The sequence below is a fragment of the Wallemia mellicola genome (assembly GCF_000263375.1).
Source record: "Wallemia mellicola CBS 633.66 unplaced genomic scaffold WALSEscaffold_25, whole genome shotgun sequence".
Lineage (NCBI taxonomy): Eukaryota > Fungi > Basidiomycota > Wallemiomycetes > Wallemiales > Wallemiaceae > Wallemia > Wallemia mellicola.
The window spans coordinates 38,803-51,800 of NW_006531982.1; the positions used below are offsets into that span (position 1 = coordinate 38,803).

Consider the following 12,998-nt stretch of genomic DNA (forward strand, 5'->3'; position numbering starts at 1 on the left):
GGTCGAGAAGCTGCAGTTTTCTCGGTAACTGATGAAGTCAGCGCCCTAGTCTCAGAAAGATAATAAATAAAAAATTACAAAGGCGCGCCTTGATCTGGCAGTCTCTCTATAGCATATCTGTGGCTGACGATGTACATTAGTGGTATACCCTAGAGTGCGTTAATAGGAAAATTTTAAACAAAGAAACTTCAACTTACAGGTACTTTCCGTACTCTTCTTCGCAATTCCCTATCACAGGTGGCTACAATGTAACACTTGTGCGCTTGTATACGCTGTACAATGCAATCGTCCGCATATGTACCTGTATGTGAACAAGGAAGGCGGAGGAAGCGGGGATCTTTAGCAACCCTTTGGATCATCGTTATAATTACGCTATTTCAACCTGAGAATACCCACCTTAAAGCCATTCTGTATTTTGTTCCCAACTTCTCCAACTCAGCGATAACGCAGTCGGATATACAGGGAATACCTACACCCGTTAGTCAATATGACGTTAACAAAAAGTATAAATAAACTCACACTTGGCAAATAAACAATCCATCATACCCTGCACTAAATCGAGCTTGTTTTGTAGTGAAAAGTTAATGACTGTGGTGGTATAAGCGAGATAAGCAAATGAGTACCTAGTAGACTTACAGTTAGTATCGACAAGTACGTGATAAGGTGGCGCTAATGCTTCGTTGTGACTGAAGAAAAGACTGTGGGACATCTGTGGACTGTAGGACATTAGATAGCTGTAGAAATAGCGTGAATATAACCCACGTATGCTTGACAGCCTTCTCTTTCTCCTGCTTCTCCTTTGCCGCTGCCTTCTCTTGATTATGCTTCAAACGAGGATCATTTGGGTTGAGCATACGCTTAACTTGGGCGAAATTCCTCGTTTTCTTAGCTTTACCCTGTTATTTATTAGTAAATCATATTTATTTATTTATCAGGATATTCTCACCATGACTGTTCACCGATAAGAAGCTTTTACAGCAACGTCGAGGATTAATATGGAGAGACCATTACAGCCACCAACATTATTCAAACCTATTTCTAGCGTAGAAGTATCAGATGAGCAGGCGCAAATATTAGTATCTGCCTTTTTGGATAGCTACACAGAGCCAACACCAACAAAAGCTGCACTCGAAAGACTGAGAGCTGGTTTAAAGGGTGAGGATGCACCAGTAGAAGAAACAGCAGAAAATGCAGAAGAAATGGCAGAATAGATTACTTTATCGGTGGGTTGTGAATCTTCCTTTTGACCTTACTAACTCCGTAGAAAGTTAGAATGTATTATATGTAATTAATAGATATACACAACCAATTGGGCTGGATTGAGCGTGATTGTCTTCCTAAATGGTCACCTATCGGTGTTTAATTGAAATACTTACAGCGTTGGCTAGATATTAAGATATTCAAGTAATCTATCATACAACACTAGTCTGCTTTTGTTAGCGAAGGACTTAAACTCTCAAAGAGCTAGATAAGGACTATTATTTAAAAGGTTATAACTTACCAGAAATTTGAACCGTCCGAGCGTATGGTACACTGGCTGGAGTACTAACCAATAAAAATATCAATTTATTAATTGACTCCCATTATTGTCTCAAATATCTGTAGTTGTAGTTGTACAACGTATAGTTGACTTACTATGAAGGGATGATATAAATAAGCACAATAAATCAAACACCTTTTTGTACGCATTATCGCAAACAATATCGTTAGTCACAATAAGGATGACAATCATGTAACTCAAAAGGCAAACTATTTGACTACGACTTATCAAAAATGAGTAGTGAATTGTGTGTTATTTTGTAATAAAAATACATTTAAACGATTATCTTTTCTAATATAAAAAACTATGACTATTCATGAGTAGTTTACTCCTTCTTTTCTTCACCTTCTGGCTTTTGTTCACCTTCGTTTGATTGTCTGTTCTTGTAAACTTGTTCGAAAAGCTTAAGTGAAGCTTGTTGAGTTTCGTCAATTTGGGTCTTGATTTCTTCTGAAGTGATTTCTTCTCCTGATTGACCCTTTGCACCTAATTCTCTAAGCTTAGCAACTGATTCCTTAACCTTGTTGGCTTCCTCTTCGTTAATTTGGCTAGCGAATTCTCCCAATGCCTTGTCAGTGTCAGTAGCAATGCTCTCTGCCTTGTTAGCCATTTCAATAACGTTCTTACGTTCCTTGTCAGCTTCAGCGTACTTCTCAGATTCTTCAACCATGGATGAGATTTCCTTCTCTGAGAGACCAGATGATGATGAAATAGTCATTGATTGATCCTTGTTAGTAGCTCTGTCCTTAGCAGTAACGTGAACAATACCATCAGCGTCAATGTCGAAGGTAATTTCAATTTGTGGAACACCCTTTGGTGCTGGTGGGATACCAACCAATTGGAAGTTACCGAGCATCTTGTTGTCTCTAACTAATTCTCTTTCACCTTGGTAGATCTTAACTTCAATAGCTGATTGACCATCTGCGGCAGTTGAGAAAACTTGTGACTTCTTGGTTGGGATGGTAGTGTTACGGTTGATCAATCTAGTGAAGACACCACCGAGAGTTTCAATACCGAGTGAAAGTGGGGTAACATCCAACAACAAGATGTCAGTAACGTTACCAGCCAAGACACCACCTTGGATAGAAGCACCAATAGCAACAGCTTCATCTGGGTTAACACCCTTAGATGGGTCACGACCGAAAGTGCCCTTAACGGTTTCGGTAACCTTTGGCATTCTAGTCATACCACCAACGAGGATAACATCGTTGATTTCTGATGACTTAACACCAGCATCACCGAGAGCCTTCTTACATGGTGAGATGGTACGTTCGATCAAGTCACCAACGATCTTCTCGAATTGTGAACGGTTAAGCTTCAAGTTCAAGTGCTTTGGACCGGAAGCATCAGCAGTAATGTATGGTAAGCTGACTTCAGTTTGTGAAGCGGAAGACAATTCAATCTTTGCCTTTTCAGCAGCTTCTCTGACACGTTGAACTGCTAATCTGTCCTTAGTCAAGTCAACACCGTCTGAGTTCTTAAATTCTCCAATGATGTGGTTGACAAGGGCAATGTCAAAGTCTTCACCACCAAGGTGAGTGTCACCGTTAGTTGACTTTACTTCAAAGACACCCTTTTGCATTTCAAGAATTGAGATATCGAAAGTACCACCACCAAGATCGTATACGGCGATGACACCAGAGTCTTCCTTTTCGAGACCGTAAGCGAGAGCAGCAGCGGTTGGTTCGTTAATGACACGCATAACTTCCAAACCGGCGATAGTACCAGCATCCTTGGTAGCTTGACGTTGTGAGTCGTTGAAGTAAGCTGGAACAGTGATGACTGCGTGCTTAACTGATTTACCGAGGTAGTTTGATGCGGTTTCCTTCATCTTTTCAACGACGAAAGCACCAATTTGTGAAGGTGAAAACTTTTGTCCACGAGCTTCAACCCAAGCGTCACCGTTTGAGTGAGGAACGATCTTGAACGGAACTTGGTTCAAATCCTTTTGAACTTCCTTGTCTGTGAATTTACGACCGATTAAACGCTTGGTTGCGCTGTTGAGCGGTTAGTTGAATGAAACTCTAGTCAAAAAAAAAACGCACAAAAGAGTGTTCTCTGGGTTAACGACAGCTTGACGCTTGGCTGGTACACCAACGAGTCTTTCACCGTCCTTTGAGAAGGCAACGACGGATGGTGTAGTACGGCCACCTTCGGCGTTTTCTAAAACTCTTGGAGTTTGACCTTCCATGATGGAAACACATGAGTTGGTTGTACCAAGATCAATACCACAGACTGGACCTGTAGCACGTCCGTTTGATTGGAATCTTGTGGCGAGTTTCTAATGAATTGTGAGCAAATCGGGGTACAAAAAGAAATAGAAAACTCACTGGAACTGCCCTTGGAATTCTATTGAAAGCAGTTGAGCGGAGTGTGCGTGGAAGCATTTCTAGTGTTACCCTTTGCGGTTAAAGAAGTGAAGCGAGAGTCTTCTTCGCATCTTCAGATTTTTCATCTGGAAATTCACCGAACATTCTGCATTAATAAAAACTAAAGATCAATAAAAATAAATTTTGTATTCAATACTAACACCTTTCATTTATACTCGCTTGAGTTTTCTGACTCGTCCGATGTATTTTTCACTAAAAAACATTCTTAAAACATTCATTAAAGATTCATTAAGGATAAATTAAGTTTCAATAATTTAAAGTGATTGTACAATGCGTTCATCTTCACTGGATGTACCAAAGACAACGCTAATTAAACCGTGGTCTGGCTTAACCCATTGACGCTTCTCTGTATCCCAAATACTCAAGTCATAAATGCTGAGTTCGAATTCAGCAGTCTTGGTTTCACCTGGTGCGAGTGGAACCTTTGCGAAATCTCTCAAAACGAGTGGTGGTTCACCACTGTGTCTTGGGAATTGAAGATAGAGTTGTACGACTTCAGCACCGTAAATTTCACCAGTGTTTGTTACGTCAATAGAAACCTTGTAGGCAGGTTTGTGCAATGATTCTTGTACAGATGCACCAAACATATCTGGATCGTATTCCTCATGTTCAGTCTCGCCTACTTCTTCAATTTGGAGGTTATCTAAATCAAATGTGGTATAACTCAATCCAAATCCGAATGGATATCTTGGTTCGATGTTATCTTGTTGGAAATGTCTGTAGTCAACGAAAATTGACTCAGTGTAGTTCAATTGTGGAACATCAGAGGAGTCATGGTAAACAACTTCAGTCTGAGGTAATATTAACTAAAAATCCGCGTAAACACATCTAAACTCACTCCATAATCCTCTCTTTGTTTAGCGATAGTGAATGGAAGCTTAGCTGATGGGTTGTAGTAACCGAACAAAACATCAGTGATAGCATTTCCACTCTCTTGACCAGGGAAACCAGCCCAGAGAATAGCAGTAACATTAGGATGTTCAACCCATTCCTCGACATCCAGTTGTCCAGGTGCGTGAATGACAACGATTGTGTTCTCATTGTGAGCTGCAGTGGCCTTGACAACTTCATCACCATTGTTCCATGCAGTGAGGTTGTTTCTATCACCTTCATTTCCTTGTACGGTAAGGTATTGCTCACCACTGTCACTGTTAACAAAGACAATGGCAGCTTCCTTTCCTTGAACGACGCTGTTGAAGCCATCGTTGTTAATGTCCCAGTTGTTGAGCCAGTTGTCAACACTGAAACCATCGAGTGCACCTCTTTCTTCTAATGCTGATAGTGGATCAACGAGGTATGGGAACTCGTTTGCACCGCTACCCCAACCAACAGCAACTGTACCATCAACACAAGCTCTATCTGCGCATCCATTTGGTCCTTTTGAAGCTGGACCTGCATCACTACCAACTACGGCAATACCAGCGCTTAAATTGCTACCGTCTAATGGTAAAGCGTTGTTATCATTCTTGAGCAAGACGGTAGAAGCTGAACCCAACTCCTTGATAAGTGATGCATGGTCATGTTTAACATCCCTAACTGGACCTCTGGTTGGATCATTCTCGTCAAAGAAGTTAAAGTTAACTTCTGGGTAGTTCTCTTCATCTTGACCGAGGAGATACCAAGCAGCGACGATTCTAGTAGCCATATCGTTTACTCTCTCCTCTGGAACGGTACCGTTAGCGACTGCCTCTGTGAGGTTTGCACCGAAGTAGCTCCAACCGGAGTAGAAAGTAGAATCACCTGGCATACTCATATCCAAACCAGCGAGAGCTGAAGGTGTACCAGAGTACTGAGCTTGCCAATCAGATTGTACGTAACCTTGGAAAGCGAGCTCGTGTTTCAAAACACCATTAAGAAGGTAGCTATTCTCGCAAGCCCAAGATTGCAAAATTTTGTTGTATGAACACATAACAGATGCAACATTGGCTTGGACTGCTTTGACGTATGGATGGAGGTAGATCTCTCTAATTGCTCTATCATCGACGTTTGATGACGAGGTGTAACGGTAGTGTTCTTGGTTGTTGACAAAGTAGTGCTTAGCCGTTGCTTGAACACCAGCGTCTTGAAGACCGTAAATAGTTGATGATCCAAGTTCACCTTGGAGGTATGGGTCTGCGCCGAATCCTTCCCAGTTTCTACCACCGGTTGGGTTTCTACCGAAATCAATTGAAGGTGACAAAGCGACATGAGCACCTTTCTCCTTGAACTCAGTTCCCATAGCTAAACCTCTTTGATATGCCAAGTCCTTATCAAACGAAGCGGCGACGTTGATACCAGCTGGGAATGCAGAAGCTTGCTCAACTTGACGAACACCAAGTGGACCATCTTGAAGACACAAGCCTGGGAAAACATCTCTAATAGGAGCGATATTACCAACACATGGGCCATTACCCTATAATCCGTAAGTATGTTTCAGAATAACAAAGAGGAAAAATCTCACCCATCCAACACCTGTAGTGATATTTACTCTCTCTTCAACTGATAAAGAATAGACTAAATCACGAGCTTTACCAGTTGCTTCTGCCCATGCACCTGTACCTGGTGTTTCAGGAGTTGGGAAGAAATCAGGGTGAGTAGGTAAATGTTCACTGTCACCATTGAATGGAACAGGTTCAACGGTTGGAGGCTCTTCACCGATATCGGCAGGTGCGTCATTATCATTAGTTGGTGCGTTAGGATTCGTTGCTGGAGCAGATTGTGCAGAGGTGTAACCCAAGAGTGTGGCTGCCAATGCAACCACTTTTAAATTAAAATACATTACCTAAAAGGAGTCGTTAGTAGTTTATATGTATTGAGAAGAGACAAGCGCTTGAACTATAATGATATTTCTTAGTCTGGTATGAATCTATGCCAATGTTTGGAATGTTTAAATAGGTTGATCATGAGAAAAATGCATGTGATTTTATAATTGGGTGGGGTATATTTTATTTGCTAAACTAATGATACAGGTGCATGGTAAAAATTGATCACTGAACACTAAATTCTGGATCAACGTCATCATCCTCGTCTGAACTAACGATCACGGCTTTAGGCTTGCGCGATCTTTTATTTGGATAATTTAAACTGTCATGAAGAGGCCTCTTGAGAGCATTCTTCGGAGGTGGGTGATGTTGTGGTGGTGCTGGTGGAGGTGAACCGAGAGTATCCGAGAAGAGTTGGTTGTCAATGATGATCTCGTCTTCTTCTTCTTCTTGCTCGATGTTTTTATTTGCGTTCATAACCAAATGTTTTTCCAAACAGTTGTTCCTCGCCAATCGAAGCTTATCTAGGCTGACCTTGTTTGACTTATCAAGCGTGTTTTGAAGGATATTCTTAAGATAGATGTTCAAAGATGTGGACATAAACTCCAAACATCTGCTGTCGTAGTTAGTGAGATCGTTATCGACGACGGCCAGTTTGAGTCTTTTGTGTAGGTTGTCGTAAGATGGAAGTTGCCTGGTCTCTGAGCATAGGTTTATATCGAAGGGCAGTGGTTGTAGAGCATCTACAGAGTCTTCGGTATCATCAGGCTGGTCAATGTTTATTGACTTGAGTCTATTCCTTTCATTCTCAGATAATGACCTAATTGAGTTAGTTTCCAAGGTGAGGAATGGCTTGTTTATCTGTTTGATTGTGTATTTGTTGATAGAGGATGAGTGTAGTATTGATAGTAGCAGTTTATTGTGCAAGCTCTCTATGAATAGTTAGAATATCCTACTCGAGACGAAGCACCCACTCTCAAACTCGCTGAAGCCGGAGATGAACTGGTTAAATTGGAATTTATTGATAAAACCGAGCAAGTAGAAGCGCAACTGCTTCTTATAATTTTCCCCTTTTATTTCTATTAATTTTTCTTTATACTCCATTTAATCACTAAGAACACTCTTCACTCCCTCACGCTTTCTCTTTATTTTCATTTTTTATTTTATTAATGTCACAGCCTTCAGATAACCCTGTAAGTCGTTATTTATTATTCATAACTATCTCACACTCGCTTTTAGATATTTGAACACCGTAGAGCACACTTATACGTCGGAAACTTAAGTCCACGTGTAACTGAGTACATGTTGACAGAGGTACGTTATTATTTACTCTTTATTTATTTTCCATCTCACCCCTTTGAAAGATTTTCGCTGTCGCTGGTCACGTACAATCCGTAAAAATAATCCCAGATAGAAACTTCAGTCACGGTGGTTTAAATTACGGTTTCGTTGAGTACACTGATATGAGAGCTGCTGAGACCGCTTTGCAAACTTTGAACGGTAGAAAAATCTTTGATACCGGTTCGTATATTCTTTTATCTACCAACGACGCTAAATTCCCTTAGAAATTAGAGTAAACTGGGCTTATCAAGGCAACAACAAGCAGGAAGATACTACAAACCATTTCCATGTCTTCGTTGGTGATCTCTCTCCAGAGGTCAATGATGAAATCCTCTCAAAAGCGTTCTCTGGTTTCAAATCTATCTCAGATGCAAGAGTCATGTGGGATATGAACACCGGTAAATCACGTGGATACGGTTTCTTATCATTTAGAGAAAAAACCGACGCTGAACAAGCTATTTCAACTATGAACGGCGAGTGGTTAGGTTCACGCGCAATCAGAGTAAACTGGGCAAACCAAAAGACTCAAACTGGTTCACACAGATTGAACGATTTGATGCCAACTATGAACGCATTCAATGGTCCATTGTCTTACGAAGCTGTCTTCCAACAAACTCCTGCTTACAACACCACTGTATATATTGGAAATCTTACTCCTTACACTACACAAGCTGACTTGGTTCCAATCTTCCAAGCTTTCGGTTACATTATTGAAGTACGTATGCAAGCTGACAGAGGTTTCGCATTTGTAAAGTTAGACTCACATGAAAATGCATCAATGGCAATCGTTCAACTTCAAGGTACCTTGATTCAAGGCAGACCAATAAAGTGTTCTTGGGGTAGAGATAGAACAGCTAACGCTAATAATGTTATGCAACAACAGAACGCACAAGCAGCAGCTGCTGCCGCTGCCGCTGCAGCTGCGGGTGGACCAGTTGATCCAAGTCAATTCAATGGCGCATACGGTCAATTGCCTTTGTACAACTTGCCACAAGTTCAACCATACGGCGCTCAATTCGGTTATCCACCACAGGCTAACCCAGCAGCAGCAGGTGTTGCAATGCCAGGCATTGATCCAAACCAATGGAGTCAATACTTTGCTGCACAACAAGCAGCTGCCGCAGCTCAATTAGGTCAACAACCACCACCACCACCAAATGCTCAAGGTGCTCCTTCTCCATACGCCGCATACGCAATTCCTTCAAACGCTCCACAGCAAGCTGATCAAATACCTCAATAGACGTATAAAAATGAACTTACTACTTAATCAAAATGGACGATTAGAAAAATCAATACAATTTGCGAGTTTCTCTCATATCTATCTTCCCTTTTTTTGTCATTTTGACTAATAGTTATTGTTTTGGGGTGTTGCTATCTGTCTCATTTTATCTCAAAAATTTTCACTTTATTTTCACTTTACACTTTTCACTTTTTTGTTAAAATTTCAATATACATAAATTAAATCTATCTATAGAAAAGAAGAATGACAATAAATTAACTAAAAATGACAAAGAAGTTGAGAGAGACTATAAGAATGAGATATTGTAAGAGATTATATAAGTCGTAATAGTCGTAAATATTAAAATGTTGACCATGCCCATGTCAAAGATTTAGCTAAACTCTGACCCATACTATAAGCAGGTTGCTCTTTAACTTTAATATCACCATCAATGATGACATTCTCTTGCCTTCTTGATTTATTTATTGGTATATTCAAACTTGAAGTGTATGTTGAATGTGAAGGTGTAACTGGTGGTGTAAATGCTGGTAATTTACCTAATGCTTGTCTAGCGGAGGTTGATGCCAAAACGTAAGAATGAAGTGGACCAGAATTTGGTTGTTGGTTTGATGCAGGTGGAGTAATTTCATTTAAGCTTGTAGAAGATTTGTAGAGGTTTGTTGAAATTGGTGGTACAAAGTAGCTATTAGATTGTTGTTGTTGTGTCATCATTTTAACGTATTGATGATTGATGTTCTGTTGTTTTGAAAGGGAGGAAGAAGGTGAGGATATACTTGATGACGATGTTGGACTGATACACAATTGGGGCGTTCTTGGTTGTGTTTGCTCGTTGATAGCCAATGATTGTGATGACATACTCTTTGCATAACCAGACCAGCTCGTCAAATCTTGATAGCAATCGTCACAGACGCGTGCTACGACATTTCTAGAAGTATCATTCTTCCGTGGAAGGATATAATCGCAAGAAGTTGTATCTACCAAACTTGCGGAATGTGAAGAATGAGGTTGACAGAAGACACCGCCGCACTTTCTACAATGATGGCGACGCTCTAATAAGTTAAAGCTAGTTGAGCAAGTTACTATGTCGCACTCGGCGGAATCTGAATCAGGCTAAATATGATTGGTCATTAGTTAAGCGACGGTCGGGTAAAATCGGTGGGCTAACCTTCCATAGGGATTTTGGTAATAAAGCAGGTAAATCAGGCTTAGATTCGACGGCCAAATCTAAACTAGAAGTTGATGCTATAGGTGTAGACTTTGATGCGGCTTTCTTGCTCTGTTTGGTGGAGGACGGAATGAAGGAAAGCCAGGGCTCATCGTCTGTATTGTTGAGATTCGGTGTACTCTGATTACTATTCGACATTTCATACTGTGGCAGTCTGTCTAGTTTCAAGCCATTCTTGTTCTTAACTGCGGTACGTGAGGCAGGAGGTGAATTTGAGCGGGAAACCAAAGGGGATAGGTTTGAAGACCTAGTAGTTGTCACTGGAGGTTGCGATTGTGAGCCTAGAGAGTATTTGTCAGTGTTCTATGGTCAGTTGAGGAGCAAACAACTCACGCTTCTCGTTGACAACACGCTGTACAGCTTGGTGATCAACGACGAAACCCTTGACTGAATTTGATGGAGAGATTGACCTTTGTGACATTTGTGAGGGTGTGATTTTGAAGTTGAGAAATGAGTGACAGCTATAGCTCAAGGCGGATTGGCCAACAATAAATTAAAATCAAAATAAATTAAATGTACAAAGAAAATATACTTTTATTACGCTCTCATATTCCTATATCTTTATTAATTTAAATTAGCACTCCACATTCCAGTATGACTGCATTTGCCGTTATCTCAGGGTACAATATATACATGTATCCACCTACCAGGAGATAGACAGTATTTTACACATAAGATACACAACATATACGCATATCTGTTACATATACTTCTTTATCTCTAACCATCATGGCATCCATCTACAGCCACAGTACAGGCAGCAGTCTGGTGATAGTTCTACCACTAATACTGCTATTCTCAACTCTCACCTTCTTGTTCTTACTATTTAGCTTAGCTTTGCTCGTCTTACGTCTTAAGAAGCGTTCAATCTCGTTATCCAACGGCGGGAGATATAGACGTCTCACACGTCTTACAAACAGCAACAACCAGCTATTCTTGCCATTTAATGATGATCACCTCAATCTTGCTCCTATTGATCTCACTGATATGGACTTTGATAACGGTCTCGCAGGATGGGCGACCGAAGAATCTGGCGGTCAGCAGGCTGCTATAGAACGTTATTACAATTCCCTTCAGCAGCCTGAGATGATGGGTATTCAAAGGGCTAGAGGTGGGTTTTATATGCTATGCACACCCCTTTTTCTTATCTTTTCATTAGATTATCAAGAAGCTCATCCACCAGCTAGTCTAGCTACTGCTATAACTCTATCTCAGTATCTCACTATTCAAGAAAAGGGCGTTTCTGCCTGGTCTTTTGAGCCTGATTATGAGAGTTTACCTCCGATACTCGTACAAGCACGTACAGAACTCACATTCTTGGCTGACGGTGAGGGACTCTCTCCTTCTGAAGGTGGTGCATGTTCTGTACAAACAAACCTTCCAATTCCTCGCTCTAATGACACCTATTACTTTGAAGCCAAGTTATTCGAAATTACTCCAAGTACTAAAGTCTCATTTGGATTAGCTACAAAGCCTTATCCTAGCTTTAGACTTCCTGGTGATTGCAAGTATTCAGTTTCATATGACACAGAGGGACAAGCTGCCTACAACTATCCATTCACTAGTCACACGATCGGTTCGCCGCTTCTTGAAGGTGATGTACTAGGCATTGGCTACAAACCACGTACTGGAACTGTTTTCTTTACAAGGAATGGTAAAAGGTTAGACCCTGCTCCATATGATGGTGCATTCCATGCATTCGGTAATTCAAACGCTGAAGGCGTCAACCCATTAGATTTATTCCCAACTATTGGTAGTACCGGTGCAGCGGTTGTTCATGTTAATTTCGGTCAAGCAGGCTTTGTTTTCATTGAGGCTAACGTCAAGAAATGGGGACTGGCACCTATGTCTGGCACATTGGCACCACCACCTGCTTATGGACACAATAGCGGATCACTATTGCTTGAATCTGCTGCTAACAAAGATACTGAAGATAGCGAAAACGACGAAAGACGTCCACTCACTTTTGACGAGAGGAGAAGACTTGAGAGAAGACTAAATGAGCGTCTGAAAGCTGAATCAGAGGGTAAAGATGATATCGATCCGGGTGTTGGAACTTCTACCACAAATAGAATTTCAACCAGGCCAGAGGATGACGGAATTATAAACAATCCGCCAACTCCTAATCAATTGGATATTAGTCTTACAGAATTAGAAAGGAGACGCTCAACACAGGCTCTTAACGAGCAAGACAATAGCCAAGATGAAGCTGTAGAAGAAGAGGTACCTAGTGAAATCCCAGAAACGGCTGAGTCGAATGGTGATGCACCACCACCACATTATGCACCGATAGATCCACAACGGTATCCTGATGGTGTTAGTTTGACTGACATCCCAGTGAGTAGTAGATATCCCACAAATTAATTCACTAACACGATTAGTCGGACGAATTAGTGAGGATGATTGGAGATACTTGATAACGAAACGAGACGTATTAGATTAATTGCATTATTTTTGTTATACTACTAAGACTCATAAATTTCATTGTTGTATTAATAACGTTAATAATGTTCTTGATAGT

The 12,998-nt window shown here is 40.9% G+C and overlaps 8 protein-coding genes across 8 annotated transcripts; 3 read left to right on the forward strand and 5 right to left on the reverse strand.

The window, feature by feature from the left end:
• Positions 1–28: 28 nt before the first annotated feature.
• On the reverse strand, positions 29–963 carry WALSEDRAFT_61366 (Fcf1-domain-containing protein). The gene is made up of 7 exons (XM_006960233.1): positions 947–963; positions 763–896; positions 637–716; positions 520–588; positions 397–469; positions 198–348; positions 29–149 (listed from the first exon to the last, which is right to left on the reverse strand). Exons 1-7 carry the CDS (start codon positions 947–949, stop codon positions 75–77), a joined length of 585 nt encoding a protein of 194 aa, XP_006960295.1. The 5' UTR covers positions 950–963; the 3' UTR covers positions 29–74.
• WALSEDRAFT_70445 (hypothetical protein) lies at positions 948–1,301 on the forward strand (the record flags this gene model as incomplete). The annotated part of the gene is made up of 3 exons (XM_006960234.1): positions 948–953; positions 1,014–1,223; positions 1,269–1,301. 2 exons carry the CDS (start codon positions 948–950, stop codon positions 1,209–1,211), a joined length of 204 nt encoding a protein of 67 aa, XP_006960296.1. The 3' UTR covers positions 1,212–1,223; positions 1,269–1,301.
• Positions 1,302–1,774: 473 nt separating this feature from the next.
• WALSEDRAFT_61367 (mitochondrial heat shock protein of the HSP70 family upregulated 15 fold under aerobic conditions) lies at positions 1,775–3,946 on the reverse strand. The gene is made up of 3 exons (XM_006960235.1): positions 3,871–3,946; positions 3,586–3,821; positions 1,775–3,537 (listed from the first exon to the last, which is right to left on the reverse strand). The coding sequence occupies exons 1-3, from the start codon at positions 3,925–3,927 to the stop codon at positions 1,866–1,868; spliced, it is 1,965 nt and encodes a 654-aa protein (XP_006960297.1). The 5' UTR covers positions 3,928–3,946; the 3' UTR covers positions 1,775–1,865.
• A 196-nt stretch (positions 3,947–4,142) lies between these two features.
• Positions 4,143–6,760, reverse strand: WALSEDRAFT_61368 (glycoside hydrolase family 3 protein). The gene is made up of 3 exons (XM_006960236.1): positions 6,371–6,760; positions 4,769–6,322; positions 4,143–4,721 (listed from the first exon to the last, which is right to left on the reverse strand). Exons 1-3 carry the CDS (start codon positions 6,686–6,688, stop codon positions 4,185–4,187), a joined length of 2,409 nt encoding a protein of 802 aa, XP_006960298.1. The 5' UTR covers positions 6,689–6,760; the 3' UTR covers positions 4,143–4,184.
• Positions 6,761–6,846: 86 nt separating this feature from the next.
• Positions 6,847–7,766, reverse strand: WALSEDRAFT_58622 (hypothetical protein). The gene is made up of 2 exons (XM_006960237.1): positions 7,646–7,766; positions 6,847–7,603 (listed from the first exon to the last, which is right to left on the reverse strand). Exon 2 carries the CDS (start codon positions 7,269–7,271, stop codon positions 6,897–6,899), a length of 375 nt encoding a protein of 124 aa, XP_006960299.1. The 5' UTR covers positions 7,272–7,603; positions 7,646–7,766; the 3' UTR covers positions 6,847–6,896.
• A 53-nt stretch (positions 7,767–7,819) lies between these two features.
• WALSEDRAFT_33897 (hypothetical protein) lies at positions 7,820–9,475 on the forward strand. The gene is made up of 4 exons (XM_006960238.1): positions 7,820–7,864; positions 7,911–7,985; positions 8,036–8,192; positions 8,237–9,475. Exons 1-4 carry the CDS (start codon positions 7,841–7,843, stop codon positions 9,250–9,252), a joined length of 1,272 nt encoding a protein of 423 aa, XP_006960300.1. The 5' UTR covers positions 7,820–7,840; the 3' UTR covers positions 9,253–9,475.
• Positions 9,476–9,668: 193 nt separating this feature from the next.
• Positions 9,669–10,884, reverse strand: WALSEDRAFT_48755 (FYVE-domain-containing protein; the record flags this gene model as incomplete). Its single annotated transcript, XM_006960239.1, has 4 exons — positions 10,811–10,884; positions 10,418–10,758; positions 10,231–10,362; positions 9,669–10,191 (listed from the first exon to the last, which is right to left on the reverse strand). Coding segments are annotated over exons 2-4 (852 nt in total), but the record flags the coding sequence as incomplete, so codon positions are not given.
• A 240-nt stretch (positions 10,885–11,124) lies between these two features.
• WALSEDRAFT_61370 (SPRY-domain-containing protein) lies at positions 11,125–12,963 on the forward strand. Its single transcript, XM_006960240.1, has 3 exons — positions 11,125–11,588; positions 11,637–12,814; positions 12,859–12,963. Exons 1-3 carry the CDS (start codon positions 11,207–11,209, stop codon positions 12,892–12,894), a joined length of 1,596 nt encoding a protein of 531 aa, XP_006960302.1. The 5' UTR covers positions 11,125–11,206; the 3' UTR covers positions 12,895–12,963.
• The last annotated feature ends 35 nt before the right edge of the window (positions 12,964–12,998 follow it).